General features: G+C 34.4%; 2 protein-coding genes and 1 pseudogene across 3 annotated transcripts; 2 read left to right on the plus strand and 1 right to left on the minus strand.

Annotated features, from left to right (window-relative positions):
- The first annotated feature begins 122 nt into the window (after positions 1-122).
- LOC143585006 (uncharacterized) lies at positions 123-3,602 on the plus strand. Of its 2 annotated transcripts, none has more exons than XM_077066904.1 (11): positions 123-239; positions 718-940; positions 1,418-1,487; positions 1,896-2,020; positions 2,110-2,218; positions 2,307-2,370; positions 2,435-2,490; positions 2,605-2,712; positions 2,792-2,941; positions 3,033-3,203; positions 3,277-3,602. In XM_077066904.1, the coding sequence occupies exons 2-11, from the start codon at positions 723-725 to the stop codon at positions 3,505-3,507; spliced, it is 1,302 nt and encodes a 433-aa protein (XP_076923019.1). In that variant the 5' UTR covers positions 123-239; positions 718-722; the 3' UTR covers positions 3,508-3,602. The 2 variants fall into 2 exon arrangements, with proteins under 2 accessions (XP_076923019.1, XP_076923020.1); XM_077066905.1 differs by having other exon boundaries at positions 129-239; positions 721-940.
- On the minus strand, positions 3,551-5,113 carry LOC143585007 (DNA repair RAD52-like protein 2, chloroplastic). The gene is made up of 4 exons (XM_077066906.1): positions 4,779-5,113; positions 4,580-4,617; positions 4,011-4,102; positions 3,551-3,821 (listed from the first exon to the last, which is right to left on the minus strand). Exons 1-4 carry the CDS (start codon positions 5,075-5,077, stop codon positions 3,684-3,686), a joined length of 567 nt encoding a protein of 188 aa, XP_076923021.1. The 5' UTR covers positions 5,078-5,113; the 3' UTR covers positions 3,551-3,683.
- Positions 5,114-10,532: 5,419 nt separating this feature from the next.
- Positions 10,533-15,885, plus strand: LOC143585009 (DNA replication licensing factor MCM2-like; annotated as a pseudogene).
- The last annotated feature ends 337 nt before the right edge of the window (positions 15,886-16,222 follow it).

Below are 16,222 nucleotides of genomic sequence, written 5' to 3' on the forward strand. Positions count from 1 at the left end.
GGTTAATTATGTACATATAAAAATTCCTGGATCCACCAATAATAATAATAATAATAAATGAATCTATTTAATTTGATTTGATAAAGAATATATTTAGAAAGTGTTACATGCACCTACGGCTCAATTTGGGGACCTAACTAACTGACTAACGGCCCGTTAATTGTATTTGTATCCGATTCTGGTATTGATGATGCACCACTGATATCTTTCCTCTTCTAGTAACCAGCTCAATTCTCCAGGTTATTTATTTCTAACCCTAGTTTTTTATTTTATGTAATCACTCAATTATTTGTTAACTTGTAGCCATATAATTGGAATTTAAAATAGTCTACTGTTCATATATCTGTACTTATGAAACCCTTATTTGTGCTTTGTTTCATCATATATGATGTTCTTATGTCTGATCATCAATAGGCAGGGGTTTAGTTCGGTTAATAACCTCTACCAAATTAACCAATCAGTTTTCAGTTAATTTTTCGGTTTTCGATTAATAACCAAAATCATATATGGACTATAATTTTTACTTAGAAATATGAAATGGACGTATAAATACATGAAATGAATGTATGAATGCATGAAATTCAGGTATAAATACATGAAATGGAGATATAAAAGCTAGAAATATATGAAATTATGAATGGTTCGGTTCAGTTAACCAAGGGTACAAAAATAATCGATTTGGTTATCAGTTAATTTCGGTTCGGTTATTGCTCACAGCAGGCATGGCCAGTTGGTTATCGCATTTGCAGCTTAATATTCCACAGATTGAGTGTAAATTGAATCGGAGTGTTGGCCGATTACGTGGTGTTCATCATCCTCAATCGTCTGTCGGATTTAGAAGATTGAATAGGTTCAAGGTGATCTGTCGCAACTCCAGTGATCAGCAGAGCAACAATCAACCAGAACAAACTGGAATACAGCTTTACAGAGATATCGAGAGGTAAGGAAGTGATTGCAGCTCCTTATAAATGAATTTGTATTCAACCAACTCCATATCATAGTTTTCTTTTATATTATCATTGTTTCAAGTTAATTGTTTCATAACATGTATGCCATACACTAGGGGTGTGCACGGTTCGGTTATAAACTGGAACCAAAGTCATCCGTTAATATATTTTATTAATCAAAGTTTCTCAGTTAATTTGTTCGGTTTATTCAGTTTGTTAGCTTTTGGTGCAGTTCGATTAATTTCGGTTAATAACCAAAACCAAACTTGGGTTAAATATTTGCTTATAAGTACATCAAATGAAGCCATAAATACATGAAATGAACGTATAAATACATGAAATGGAGGTATAAAAGCTAGAAATATATGAAAATATGAATGGTTTTTGGTTAACCGACGGTACAAAATTTTCGGTTTGGATTTGGTTAACGATTCGGCTATTGCTCCTATGCATATCTTATGCTTTTGTAGGTTACTAACAGAGACTGTGAAGCAATCTCAAGATGGATGGGGTAGCTCAGGAGATTGGGAAGAAATTGATGTATAGTCCACATTATCCTATAATCATTTTTATTTTTTATTCCTTTAGATTTTTACTGCATATTTGTTAATTGAACTGTAGATTAATTATGAAAACATTACAAATATTATTCTTCAGGGGATAGTTTAATTCATACTTAAGATGAGTTTCTATGTTTATAATTAGTTCTGTTCTATGTAGGATGTAATTTCATGCTGACTGTATCATATAGATAACATTTGAGTTTAAAAGAACATGTTACTATTTACCAAGTGAATCAACATTCGGGTGTGGTGCTCTTTATCTTGTAAGGGGCATCTAGTTAGGTTTAAGATTCTTCTAGTCAGTTTCATGCTTATGTTTGGAATTCAAATTAGAACCATTCGGAATTCAATATACTTATCTGGACTCTGATTTATGCAATTATAGGGAGCCTGGGTGTTGAGACCAAGAAACACAAAGCCAGTTGCTGTTGTGCATTTTATTGGTGGCATTTTTGTTGGTGCTGCCCCTCAGCTTACTTACCGTTTATTTCTGGAACGACTTTCAGAGAAGTAAGTAATATCATATGTCCATATGCCATCATCTATCAAGTCCCAATTGGACCAACTTTAAATTTGCAGAAGTAACATTTCTTGTGTAGGGGTGTATTGGTGATAGCAACACCTTATGCTAGTGGCTTTGATCACTTCTTTATTGCAGACGAAGTGCAGTTCAAATACGACAGGTGTATTAGGACTTTACATGAAACAGTAAGCTTTAAACTTATAGACTGCAGAACGATTTTTTTTATATAAATTCTGTTTCTATATATTTAAATTGAAGTTTATCCAACTATAGGTGAAAGATCTCCCATCTTTTGGCATTGGACATTCTCTAGGATCCGTCATTCACCTTCTGATTGGTATTTAACCGTTTTTTTAAAGCTATTTTTAGAGATAATTGTATGATTAATTTTTGTTAATCAGGTTCCAGGTATGCTGTGCAGAGGTGTGGTAATGTGTATATGGCATTCAACAATAAGGTAGTTATTTTCAGATTTAGTTCTGGCAGTAATTATAGTATAACATCACACATTTCGATGAACAAACGAGTCATTTACCGTTATAACAGTATGCAACATTCCCTGATATTTCAGGCTGCCAGCCTGGCGGTCCCATTGTTCTCACCTGTTCTTTTACCAATGGCTCAAAGCATTGGACCGATCTTCTCACAAATTGCATCATCACCAACAATCCGTTTAGGAGTAAGAGAGCTTTTACTTTTGACTTCATTAGATGGTAAATTTTTTTATTTCTGCTAACTGGTTTTTGGTAAATATGCAGGCGGAGATGACACTGAAAAACTTAGAGAATCTCAGCCCTCCAATTATGAAACAAGTTATACCACTGATTGAGCAACTTCCTCCTTTATACATGGATCTGGCTAATGGAAGGGAAAATTTTTCACCAAAACCAGAAGAAACTCGAAGACTGGTATGTTATTTTGCTATTTCCAGTTCATAAATATTGTTCAGTTGAAAAAATTACATCTCTAAAAAGATTGCAACTGTTGATATTGTTCTAGATAAAAGCATACTATGGAATCTCAAGGAATCTTTTAGTCAAATTCAAAGATGACACGATTGATGAAACCCCTGTTCTAGCTCAAGTGCTTAGTTCAGAGTCTGTCATTAGTTCGGTACTCGATATGTCTATCCGTACTCTACCTGGTGATCATGGACTTCCTTTACAACAGGTATAACTATCCTTTACCGACGTTGAGGTGGCTTCAAGTATGAACGAATGCTTACTTCGATTTGTGTACACAGGCTTTACCGGATGTACCACCAAGTATGGTGGATGCTGTAAACAGGAGCGGAGAGTTTTGGGCAAATCTGACAGCAGGGACACCATTGGAAACAGTTGCCAAAGAAGTAAGCAGTTCACTAGGAATTGACTCTACTTTTCGTGCAGAAATTTCAAAGGAATTTGACTTACTTGTGGATACAATAGCTGATTGGATCATTAACAATGGTGGTACTAGACTTTTGAAACAATAGAAAACCATCATGTTAATACCTATATGTTGTAAATGGTTTCATAGCTTAAGATAAATGCATACAAATAGGTAGTATGGGAAGTACTCCAACGATATACCCTTCAGAAAAAGTTTACGATATATAATTTTATTATTATTGTATTCTTGTGCATAAGTAAACAAAATCATGTATGGCATCTAGTCTTCATGATACAGGTATAACCCGAGTCCAAAACGAGCACATGCTTTGCAAAACGCCAACTCTTCAGCTGCTGCAACTGGATCAACAGTTTGATCGTTGCCAGCCGGCACGGTTCCAGTTGATTCACGGTGTGCCTGCAAGTACAAGGTACTACTTTTGTTAACAATAATCACACACTTGTTATTTTAGTTAGTAGTTGAATTTCACATGTGAAAATGCCTAAGAATATTTGAGGGGGGCATATTTATTAACCAAACCTCTTTAAACAAAATTCTATCATAATAGCAAAGCTCAAACTCAAATAGTGGTTTATGCGTGCGTACCTCTCCATCAGAACCGCGTACTGTGACACGATAAACCACAGTCACACTTCCACTGTCTGAGAAAATCACGTCCCGTATTTCTCCACACCAACCTAAACAAAATTTGAAAGGTAAGAAAAAAAGGTTAACTATTTCATAATTAGCACTCCTAATATGCAGATAGAATAGAATATTTGCTTAGGCTTCTTATTCCAAAATCATACAGGTTGCAATAAGTAATGATTGTTCCAAAACGTGTTGTTCCGGACACTCAAACTGGCCCACGCCAGACCGTCCCAGCCCATCACGTGAGAGGTAAATCAGCCTCACTCAGCGGCAAGGTGATTGACGCTTAAGATCGGTTTCGAACCCATGACCTCTAGGTTATTGTTCCAAGTCTTTAGCTTAAAATCTTAATTAATAGCCAAATTAAGCAAAGGAACCTAACAGAAATCCTTGATACTCCTAGCTAGGTGTTCCTACCTACCCCTGCATTTCTAATTTTCTATTAGGTACACAGACAGACAGAAAGTTTATAATAAAGAATAAATATAATGCACTACTACTAATTGATGGTCAAAGAAACGCACCTGGAGCATAGAAGCTTAACATCCTGTTGGCATGGTACCTACAATAAACAATGATATAGCTAGGATCAACGGTTTCTAGGTGATCGGCTATTTGAAATTGCGGATCCTAACATATTAATTGTTGAAACCAAAACAGATTCAATTTTATCCTATTTCAAAATAATAATACTAAGTGTGAATGTAGTAGTAGTAGTAGTACCAAGGGATGAAGGTGGAGGATTGAGATCCATCATCATGGTTGACAAGGACGACGTTATCAGGGATGCGCTTATTAAGATCTCGAAGAATCTCGGCTAATGGACGAGTGATGCCTGGGGAGTTATAGTCCAACGGCACCACATAATTCGAACCACCACCAGCAGCAGACACCTTAACAACAACATTCCGTCTGGTTCTAGCAATGTCCAATTTAAATGAATTATTTTGAACACGTGCCGAAGTGAAGGTGATCGCGGCAGTCGTTGGGCGTGCAATGAAGGTAGTGGTCTGAACGGCCATTACTCCGGCCGGTGGGATATTGGTGGTCGGTTGCTAGTATTTTACTACAAGAGAAAGAGAATGCTGGTGGTAGGTGAGAGCTTCAATAACGCACGCATGAAAATTGCAACTTGGCCTATATATACTTCTCTTTTACCCCATAAATAAATAAATAAAGATTGGCAAATGACCGAAAAGTACATTTAAACGGAAGAAAAGTAAATAAATAAAATGTATATTTATTATTTAACCATTTTTTCTTTTCTCATATTGTTCAATCATCGATTTCATTGGCCCGTTCTTTTTTAATCATTAACCGATCAGATTTTCAACCAACAAGATTATGTCATGCGCTATACAACTGGCGGAGCCGACAAGATGTTTTAGGCATCCGACAAGATGTTTTGGACAATGACATATCTGGTTGGTTATAAATCTAATCATGTAGAGACCAGAAATCGTCGAATCAATTTAAGGGTGGATATTTGAGGAATAAAATGTTTAAACAGACATTTTGTTGACTTTCACCATTTAAATAAACATTTTGGTTATTTTCTATAAATAAACATTAACATACGTCTGTTCTGTTTTTAACCACTAAAGTTCACCTACCAAGCTAGACATGCTCACATGCCCTTAGGCTATGTGTAGTGGAGGGGCTACAATTGAGGGCGAATTGTGACATGTGGCGTCCAGTCAGCATGGAGTGGAAATTTGTTTTTGGGGTGTAATGGTGTAGGGGCTACAAGTTGGGCCATAGTGTGTTTTTTTTATTATTTTCTTTTTATAACTAAACTAATTAAATAAAAACCAATTTATTTAAATAATTAAATAAAAATGTATTAAAATTAAAAAATAAATACAAAAAATACATAAACTAAAAAAAATACACGAATAATAAAAATAAATTATAAAAACACATCAAAATAAAAATACACATAAAAATTTATATAAAAAAACTAATCTATTCGTCTTCATCTTCGTCTTCGTCCCCGTCGTCGTCATTGTCCTCCTCCTCGTCTTCGTCTTCGTCCTCGTACTCGTCTCCGTCCTCCTTAACGGGACGATTATCCCACACGTGTTGAACCAAATCCGCCTTCAGTTGGTTATGTATATCACTTGATGTGAGCTGGTGAATGTTATACGTTCGTTAGTCTTGGGTTGGTTCAGGGAACTGTTCTGGAACGCTTCCTGGTATATAGTGTTGACATATTTCTTTTCCCTCGTCTTCTAAAATCATATTATGCAATATGATACACGTTGTGACAATCGTCAATTTCATGTTAACTCCGTTAACTCAACTCCGTCAATTCAAACTTAAAGATCATTGAATCTATAACGCACACTTCATTACATTTAAACTATGGTTTAAATGACGCTTAACACTTACTACATGTGTAGTCTTTCGGGAATTGCACCGAAACGCAAACGAGTTGACGCAAACGATTGATGAATAAACGAAAAACGTCAAAACAGTAATTATGTGATAATTATGAGTTAGACTTATGTGTTGTGTGATAACATGGTTATAACGTTAACTCAAGATGTAAACTAGTTATTTAAGTTAGAAAAACAACAATTGATAGTGGAGGGACTTGAGTGTAACTTATTATTATTATAAATATATCCTTAACAACTAAACCCTAACCTATTTTCTTCAATCCCAACCCCGATCGGAACCCCACCCCCCTTGCTCCTTGGCTGCCGTCACCTTCACACACACATACAACCATCAAATCAAGTCCTTGATTGAAGAATTAGGTGCTAGGAAGGTATAATTGATTATCCTATACATTCTTATTACTTGATTTTGATGTTTGTTGGGTTAATTGTAAACCCTAGCTGCCGATTCTATATGTATATGTAGTTAATATGATTGTTGTTGATTAATTGATGATTTGATAACTAGATTGGATGTTGTTACATGTTGATTGTTGTGTCTATGATTTGAGTTCAAACAAAAACCCTAATTATGTATGTAATGGGTAATTGATGTACATGGATGGTGTTTATGGAGTCTAGAGTGTTATATGAATGCATGATAGTTCATAGGTTGTTAATATGTTGAGTTTGGATGCAAACAGTTTCTGGACAGAATGTGTATTTGATGTTTAAGTGACTGTAACGAAGTGTAAATGTGAAAATTGGTTGAGATTATTGGTACTACAGTAAACTAGGTTGAGTCTAGTTTCTATAGAGTATAAATTTGTAATTTTTGGACAAGTAAAGGTTAACTTTTATGATTTTACAAAAACATTGTGCAAAGCTGAGCTGTTAGACCTGCTGTTAGGTTGTTTTGTAAATGTTATATCTCATGAACTACGAGACCAATTGGGTTGGTTCCACTTCTGGAAGTTGACTCATTGAGTTAGGAACCTAACCCAAGTGGTCTTGCATTTATTGGATTTTTCGTTTAACGGGAATTGCAAATAACATTCTGTTGCGCATGAATTTGACTGTTATGAGTTTGCTGTAATGATTTGATAATTGTGAGAAAACTATGTGGAATAAAAATATAATAAAATATGTTCTGGAAACCTAAGACATATATGCTTCTGTGATGATTTTTGGTAAATTAATTGAGATGCTATGATCGGTGGAATAGTACAATCTTTTAAGTAGAATTTCTGTCTCGGTGAAACTAGCTGCTGAGTTTTGTGAAAATGCATGAAATATGATACTTGCTAATTTATTATCGTGTTTTGACCAAATTGCCCTTGAGGGGAATGATTGCAAGATAATTGTCGTGTTTTGACTAAAATGCCCTTGCGGGGAATAACTGCTAATTGATTGTCATAATTTGACCAAATTGCCCTTATGGGGAATAATGGCTAGTTAATTGTCATGATTTGACCAAAATGCCCTTACGGGGAATAATTGCTAGTGATGTACTTTATGAATACATGACACGTATATGATTGCTTACACATGTAATGTGTCACAAATACACTTGTTAAAGTCACACACGATTCACAAACGAAACACGAAACATGTTATGTGCATAGGTATTATGTGCCGGGTCTAGAGACTCGATAATATTCCGACACTTAGAAAAATCTCTTTGTTGTTTTAGAACGCTAGAGAGAGTTTTTCTGTAACGCGCATCTTGGTGATTTAATTTGGGAAATTCTTCGCAAACAGTGAGTTTCACTTACCCCTTTTAAACTGTTTTAAACGCTTTTCACTTGGGGGAGATAACATACTCTGATAAACGCATTTAGGATTTTGTTAGTAAATTATATATCACTTGTAAAGGCTAAGTGGCAAACGAAACAATTGAAGTCCTACACATCGAACCGGTTAATATTTGGAATAGCGAGTCACTGTTGAGTAGTACTACTGGGTTTGACAAACCCCACCCAACGCTAAACTCGACTGGAGGTCGAGCGGGTGTAATTTTGGCTAAACACATACCGTGGTCTGGATGACCTGGTGGCAAGGCAAATTGATAAACAGTCAGCTTCGGTGTCGAACACTTAGTAATACTTGCTTTATAGGCTAGCTACCTATAGATATATAATTGACATAACACTATCTGGTAACGCAAACGCTGTAACGCAAAACGCTGTAACGCAAAACGCTGTAACGCAAAACGCTGTAATGCAAAACGCTTAACACAACACGCTGAACGCAAACGCTAATCGCTTTATTTTTATTTAAACTTGTGAACTCACCAACCTTGTGTTGACACTTTTAGTATGTTATTCTCAGGTAGCCGAGGCGGGCGTGCGGTTTAGGAACATGCATTGCTTGAAAAACTTTTAAATATGCAAACTTACTTTTAACTGTTATCATTGGTTTTAAATCGTCCTGCGTGACGTAACATTGTTTTCTATGGTTTTACGCTTCCGCATTTAATTACTCGTAAACGTTTTCATGGTTTTGAAACTTTATTTTATGGTTTGATTATAACTGATGATTCCGATCCTGTTAGTTCACACCCTCTGACGGTAAAACTCCGTTAGTGGATTTTGAGGGTGTGACACACGTATACATGGCATCGCTCATTTTTGCCAACGTCCATACACGACAAGGGTTTTTCACATAATGCCAACGTTTTTTTAGAACCCCGAAACACCTCTCGATATCCTTTCTCACGGACTCTTGCTTCTTCTTAAAATAATCTCTTTTTTCTTCGATAGGGTCTCGTCTTGACGATGATCGAGTACTCTGGATGTATCCCATCTCCCAAATAGTATCCGTGACGATAGAAGGTATCGTTGGCATAAAACAGTAGACCGGTATGCTACGGCTGATGTAATACTCTAACACGGGTGACGCATTGAGAGCGTTTATGTCGTTGTTGGACCCGACTGAGCCGAAGTAGGCTGACCAAATCCAGAGGTCGTGTGAACAAATGGCTTGAAGATTAACCGTTGGCACTCCATGGTCACCACGAGTGTATTGACCTCGCCATGCGGTTGGACAATTGGCCAACTCCCAATGCATGCAATCTATACTCCCGATCATGCCTGGAAAAGAATGTTTGCTTTCGTGTACATCATATATGCGAGTCAGGTCGTTTGAAGTAGGAATCCTCAGATGACGACGAGAGTATAATTGTATTATCCCTATACAAATAAATTATTAAACAATATTTATATTAAAACAATAGTTAATACAAACAATTTAAATATTATCGATGCAAAAATTCTCCAATGCATCTCTCGTTGTTTTCTCAGCCATCTTTAAATACTCGTCATTGATATCGGTCGTGTTGCCGTATGCGAGAATGCGTATAGCCGAAGTACACTTTTGGATGGCGAAGAATCCTAAATATCCTCTTGCATCGGGTTTCTGTTGAAAATTCTCATACTCCCGCTCCATATCTCCAACGATGCGCAAAAATAAACGCTTGGACATCCGAAAACGACGTCGAAAGATAGCGTCGTTAAATGTAGGTGTGTCGTCGAAGTAGTCCTTCATCAAACGAGCGTTCGCTTGCGTACGATCCCGAAGGATATATGACCGTCTACGTGGTGCCGTAGATGGAGCAGAGCCGGACACCATGTTATTGGCGACGGCCCGAACCGCGTTCGTGACCTCTAAATGCTCTTCCGCCACTTGTCGGTGAATCTGATGAATTCTTCGACTCTCGTTTATTAATTGATCCAAAATCTCGGCAGAGTTCGTGGAATCCGGGGAACTCATTGAGTTTGAAGAAGTATGAAAATAATAAAAATGATTGGTATTTTTATGTTTGTGTTTGTGTATGATAGGGTGAAAATGGTTAGATAAAGTTTGATATATATATATATATTAAGTTTTTAAATTTTTTTTTTTTTATATTTAGCCGTTACCCAACGGCATTATTATTATATTATTATTTCTCCATCTCGCAGGCGATAAACTAATCCCGCCCCCGCCCAATTTCGCCCAGGGGGCGGTGTTCAACCCAAAAATCGCCCCGAATACGCCCTTTTTCTCGCCCACTACGTTTGGTCTTAGATGATTGTAACCATGTCATGCTACAACAATGGCATTTGAAGTTGGTAAATGATTATAATCATCCATTGTACACGTTTTGTGAACATTATAAGAGATAATTACAATTTGTGAGAAACTATTCAAACAATGTGTCTAGCTCTTAAAGTTTGTTTATTTATTTTGTATGTTATATTTATGGTATACAACGATTGGGGACGGATCATGCGAGAAGTAATATTATAACGAGAAGTGCGATAAGTAGATCTCAACCATAGATCTTATGTAATCAATGGTTTAAACTGAAAATGACATTTTTGTAAATACCAAGATACTGTTACAACATTTTTTATATAAAAAGGGTAAAATAGTCTAATATGTGTAGGATTAAATAATAGAAACGTTTGTATCTTAATTAGTTTCCAGAACTTTTGCTTAATCATCTCTCTTCATTCCAACCGTCAGAATCGATTTCAAAGCAAAAAAAATCACAAAATCTCCAATTCTTATGAGATGATTCAGTTTGCTGGCATATAAGAAAGGCCCCTTCAACATAGTTTTTCTTCGAGTGATTTTCAATAGAACGTGGGCGTTTCCAATATTAGAGTTACAAAGGCTTCTCGAGAATCAAGGTTAGTCGGCTTCTTTCCATTTTTCTTTTCAATCAATCTTGAATGTTATCTTTGATTTCAAACTTCTGTACATACATTCATTATTTTTGTATGATGTTTTGAAGGCATGAAATTTTTGAAGTAATTTAGGGTTTTGTTAATTGGTTCACTTAATTTTATAGTGTAGCAGTATATTTGTTAGTATATTTGTGAAGTACCTTACACAATGTTGTAGATGGTGGATTATATTATTATTATTATTATTATTATTATTATTATTATGCTTTTTTTTGGGATGATTTATTCAATACAAGAAGTTTGTTATGGTGCATGGTTGATGGTTTTTGTCGATTATTATGTTTGATGGTAGCTTTATACAAACAATGTATGCATTTGGTAATGTTGTTCTTTGTGTGTATGGTGGTTACTTGATGGCTTTATTTGTAGATATTAAATGATGTAATTTGTTATTTTTGCATCTTTAGAATGTTTGCGTATAGTTCTGTTGCGTTGGTGTTCCATTGAGAAAGAAAGGTACAAAAAACTTACTAACGAAACTATATGCTTTGGGTTAGTAATTAGATGTTTGGTTACTAAAGCAATTGTTTGGTGTAGGATTTAAATTCTGTATACTTGGCATATCGAATTGTGATGTGTAGGGATTATTTGTTAATTGTGTAGGCTGTGTAGGTTTTAATTTGATTATACATTATGGTTTGTGTAGGTTGTGAAAGGTATATCTGCAAATTGTGTAAGTATTAAAATGAGCCCAAATTATGTTATGTGTAGGTTGTGAAAGGTATATCTGCAAATTGTGTAAGTTGTGTAGGTATTAATTTGAGCCCAAATTATGTTATGTGTATGTTGTTTAGGAATATCCCTACACAACTGATAAAGTAATCTCAAAGTTTCTACGCTGCACATTATGAGTAATATGATGATCCGCGTATGTGGTATTATTTGCAAATTTGCAAATAATGTAGGCTGTGTAGGTATTAATATAAGTATACATTGTTTTATGTGTAGGTTGTGAAAGGCAGATATGCAAATTGTGTAAGTTGTGTAGGTATTAAATTGAACCCAAGTTATGTTATGTGTAGGCTGTTTAGGAGTTAATTTTCATATGTAGGGATATTAATGGTTGTGTAGGGATATATTAGTTGCATATGTGTAGCCTGATTAAGCCTGATTAATTATCTAGTTAGCGTAATGATTTATATGTGTATGTGTAGGAATATCCCTACACAACCGTTTAATAATTTCAAAGTTCCTATATTGTACATTAGGAATAATATGATTATTGGTGTAGGTGGTATTATAAACAAGTGTAGAATGTGTAGGTTTACTTACATTTCAAATTTTGATTTAAGTACATGTCAAATTGGGTTAGCCTGACACCAAAGTTTGTTTTGTTCACTATCTGAATTTTATAAATAGTTAATGAATTAAATGTGAGTAATATCTATATTATAAAAATAAAAATGAGACTATTTTGTAGATTTTAAGTGTTGGATTTAAGTACATGCATATTTGTACTATTGTAATATGTGAAATGTAATATCTGTTAATTAGTATGATGATATGTAGGTATTTTATATATTTGTTTATAGTGTTTGGTAATGATATTTCTAATATAAAACTAATTACATTAGTGTTTAATGTTATTTTAAACTTTGGTTTGTTTTTATTGTAGAAACGGAATAACATAATTTTGACGCTCAAAGGTTATCCCGTAGAAGATGGAGGCTCGGCTTAGATATAAATGCTAAAGAATCATATATTTCGGAGCTTATCAATTCAAGATGATTGTTTTGTCGATAAAGGAGTAGGCACAAAATTACCAGTCTATTTATTGGTTTTAACCTGCTTATCGGGCGTCATGTTTTGTTTAAGATAAACACTATACTGTTTTATTAACTCATTTTGGTTCGTTTGTATGATTTGGAAAAAAATTGAACTCATAAGTACTAGATAAGTTTTATTGTTTAATGATTTTGTTAAATTGTGTAAGATCAATGACAATACAAGTTCTTTATAGCTCTTTTATGAAACAAAAATAATTCAAACCTGGATTTGATCATATAACTACTATTGATGGTATAATGGCATTCGAAAATTAAAAGGAATCTATAACAATAATAAAACAAATTCATTCTAATAATATCAATGACATTATTATAATGAATATTACAAATAATTAAACTCATATTATGATTCTTAAAATTGAAACTCTAAACAGAATTTAAATTTATATTTTGAAATTGAATCCCCTACCTGGTCTCGAGTTATTTGAAATTGAATATTGATGTTGATTTAGGTGGAGGAGACTATATCAATTTATATCATGTGGGTTTAGTCAATGTAATGAAAGATGAAATAATAAAATTAATGGATTGTAACTTAAGTGTGATTAATTAGTTACCAAAATAAATATATTGACAATTTACTAAAATACCCATGTATTTAAATAATACAAAAATAAAAAGAAAATTTATGATTGGTCCAATTCACTTCTCGCTATAAAAATCACTTCTGAAATGAACCTAAACCTACAACGATTATGTATCTAGATACTAAAAGTAAAATTTATTTATTACATATTACGTATATATCTTTTAGGATTTCAGTTATATACGTCTATATTAAGTTAAAGTCCTCGTTTACATACGCTAGGATCCTCCACGACTTTTCTTCACTTGTGTTTAATTATTCCGAGCCTATGTACAAAGTTTTGTATTGCCATATAAACACTTTGATGTATGTAAATCAATATGACACTATGTACATTTAAAGAAAATATCAAAACTAAAAAGCTCGGAACGAGCCGGGCTGCTTGCAAGCTACTCGAGTTTGGATCGATAAAAGGCTTGAAATGAGCCAAGCCTTTTCGAGCTCGAGTCGAGCCCGAGCCTCAAAGAAAGCTCGTTTAGGTTTTGAGCCCGAGCTTAAGCCTTGTATGAGAAGCTCGTTTAGGCTCGTCGAGCCTTAACAAGCCTTTTGTATTTTTTAAAGTTTTAACTCTTTTGAACTTCTATGTATTATTTTTACATTGCACAATCGACCTCGAGCCGAGCTTTAGCTTGTTTGACATACTACACGAGCTCAAGTCGAGCTTAGGCTCGTTAAAGGTTTTTTTTACAAAATATAAAAAAAATAAAAAACGTATATAAATGAATTAATAAATAATAAACGAGCCGAGCTCAAGCTGCAAAAGAAAAGAGCTCGAAACGAGGAAGTGATAGTAATGTTCATGTAATCCAATTTGTGCCTTGAGTTTTCTTTTATCTTATATCAGTGAAGTAACCATCTCAACATATTCTTACTTTTAATGTAATTTTCAGGAAGTCACAGGCATTTACACAAAACAACTTTGATTTCACTGAATATGAAAAACAGATTCCCTGTTTTCGCCAAGGTGATTAAAGCAAACCATGTTACTAAGAACTAAGATTTGTTACATTACAATATGTGATAAACTTACACAGGAGGTCAAGAGGACAGAACAAAAACTGAGAAGTTATCTAAAGATCCACGGATTGGAGAACCAGTATGTTTTTCAATTGCTTATTTAGAACTACTCTAAGGTATATTAATATCTGTTACAATATGTGATAATAACATTTAACCAGATTATCAAGTAAATTTCTCCGTCAATATATGGTTATGAAGATATAAATACTATGCAGTTGCTCTTGCCATGTTTGGAGGTCAAGAGAAAATTGTTGAAGGAAAACATATGTTGCGTGGAGACGCAAATGTGCTTTTATTTGGTGATCCTGGCAGTGCAAAATCTCAGCTCCTTAAGTGTTTTATTATGTAAAAAACATTTTATTGCATAGTCACATTAACAACAAAACTAACAATAGTTTTAACTTTATTGCAAACTTTGTTTTGAAGGTATGCGGAAAAGACCGGTCAAAGGGCGGTCTTACACAACCGAGAAAGGTGCTTCTGTCGTAGGTCTTGCGGCAACAGTGCCCCAAGGATCCGGTCACACGCAAGTGGACCCTTGAAGGTGGATATGCCTTCTTGTTGAATTTGACAAAATGGATGAGCAACATATATAGGTATTAATTAACTCATGCAGTATCTAATCTTTTTCATTGGTAGTTAACAAATAGTTAAATGTACTCTGATTACATTTTTGACATCAATAGGGTGAGTATTCATGAAGCAATGGAACAACAAAGCATGATCACCATATCTAAAGCTGAAATTGTAACTTCTCCTCAAGCTCGATGCTCAGTCATCGCTGCAGCTAATTTAATAGGAGGAAGGTAGGCTACGTATGCGAAAACTAATTTCAATATCTTACTGTTTTACATTGCATTTATTTATAATGAGCATGATACTTGGTAAATTCGTAAATGGTAACTTTCTGCAGATATAATTCTACAAAAAAACTTTTCACAACTTATATAATCTCTGTGTTGTGAAGGTTACAACTTATATATGCACACATTAATAACTTAATATTATTTAAGCTTCTTTTTCTTTTCATGTTTTTGTGTATGGTTGTGATTAGCATGAATGAAAACAGGTTTGATGTATAGGATGTGGTGGTCCGGTGGATCCCGTCATGGATGAGATGCTTGCAAAGTTTGCAACAGATAGTCATTTTAAGTCTATACCAAAAGGTAGTATTATACTATTATGAAACACATTCTTTTAAGGTTAAAAAGCTAAAAAAAAGTTAAAAAATTAAAAAAATGTGGTGCAATGCTATAAGAAGTATATGATATTCAAGAAGGATTCGAATGTGCTTGTGCTGCATCTATTGATATCAGCTGGTGAACAATGCAGCGTGTAGTTGCTATGATCATAAATATAATTTAAGTTTAATATATTAAATAAGTTTATCTTCTATTTAGTTTTCTTATTTTATTATAATTAGGTTTTTTCCAATTATTATATCTTTGGTCTTCTTAAATATTGTAAATTTGTAATCTTGTTTAACAAAAAGAATAAGAAAGAATTATTATTTTGGGTCTATTTTCTCTTCTTCTCTTGTGTTCTTGGAAGATTGACGGTTGTCTCGAATAAACCGTAACAGTAGTGAAGAGATATTTTCCACGTCTCGTGTTGATGTTACACGTGTTGATGTGAAGGCATGGAATAACCAATTTGAAGG

The sequence above is a fragment of the Bidens hawaiensis genome, unplaced genomic scaffold (genome assembly GCF_021521415.1).
Source record: "Bidens hawaiensis isolate Kalapana, Puna unplaced genomic scaffold, B.hawaiensis_p1.1 tig00033533_1, whole genome shotgun sequence".
Taxonomy (NCBI): domain Eukaryota; kingdom Viridiplantae; phylum Streptophyta; class Magnoliopsida; order Asterales; family Asteraceae; genus Bidens; species Bidens hawaiensis.

Coding starts and splice junctions, on each gene's coding strand:
- LOC143585006 (XM_077066904.1), top strand. CDS start 723: ATGGCCAGTTGGTTATCGCATTTGCAGCTTAATATTCCACAGATTGAG. Junction 941..1,417: donor CTTTACAGAGATATCGAGAG/GTAAGGAAGTGA, acceptor ATGCTTTTGTAG/GTTACTAACAGAGACTGTGA. Junction 2,942..3,032: donor CAGAAGAAACTCGAAGACTG/GTATGTTATTTT, acceptor ATATTGTTCTAG/ATAAAAGCATACTATGGAAT.
- LOC143585007 (XM_077066906.1), bottom strand. CDS start 5,077: ATGGCCGTTCAGACCACTACCTTCATTGCACGCCCAACGACTGCCGCG. Junction 4,618..4,778: donor TCCTCCACCTTCATCCCTTG/GTACTACTACTA, acceptor TGTTTATTGTAG/GTACCATGCCAACAGGATGT. Junction 3,822..4,010: donor TACGCGGTTCTGATGGAGAG/GTACGCACGCAT, acceptor TTGTACTTGCAG/GCACACCGTGAATCAACTGG.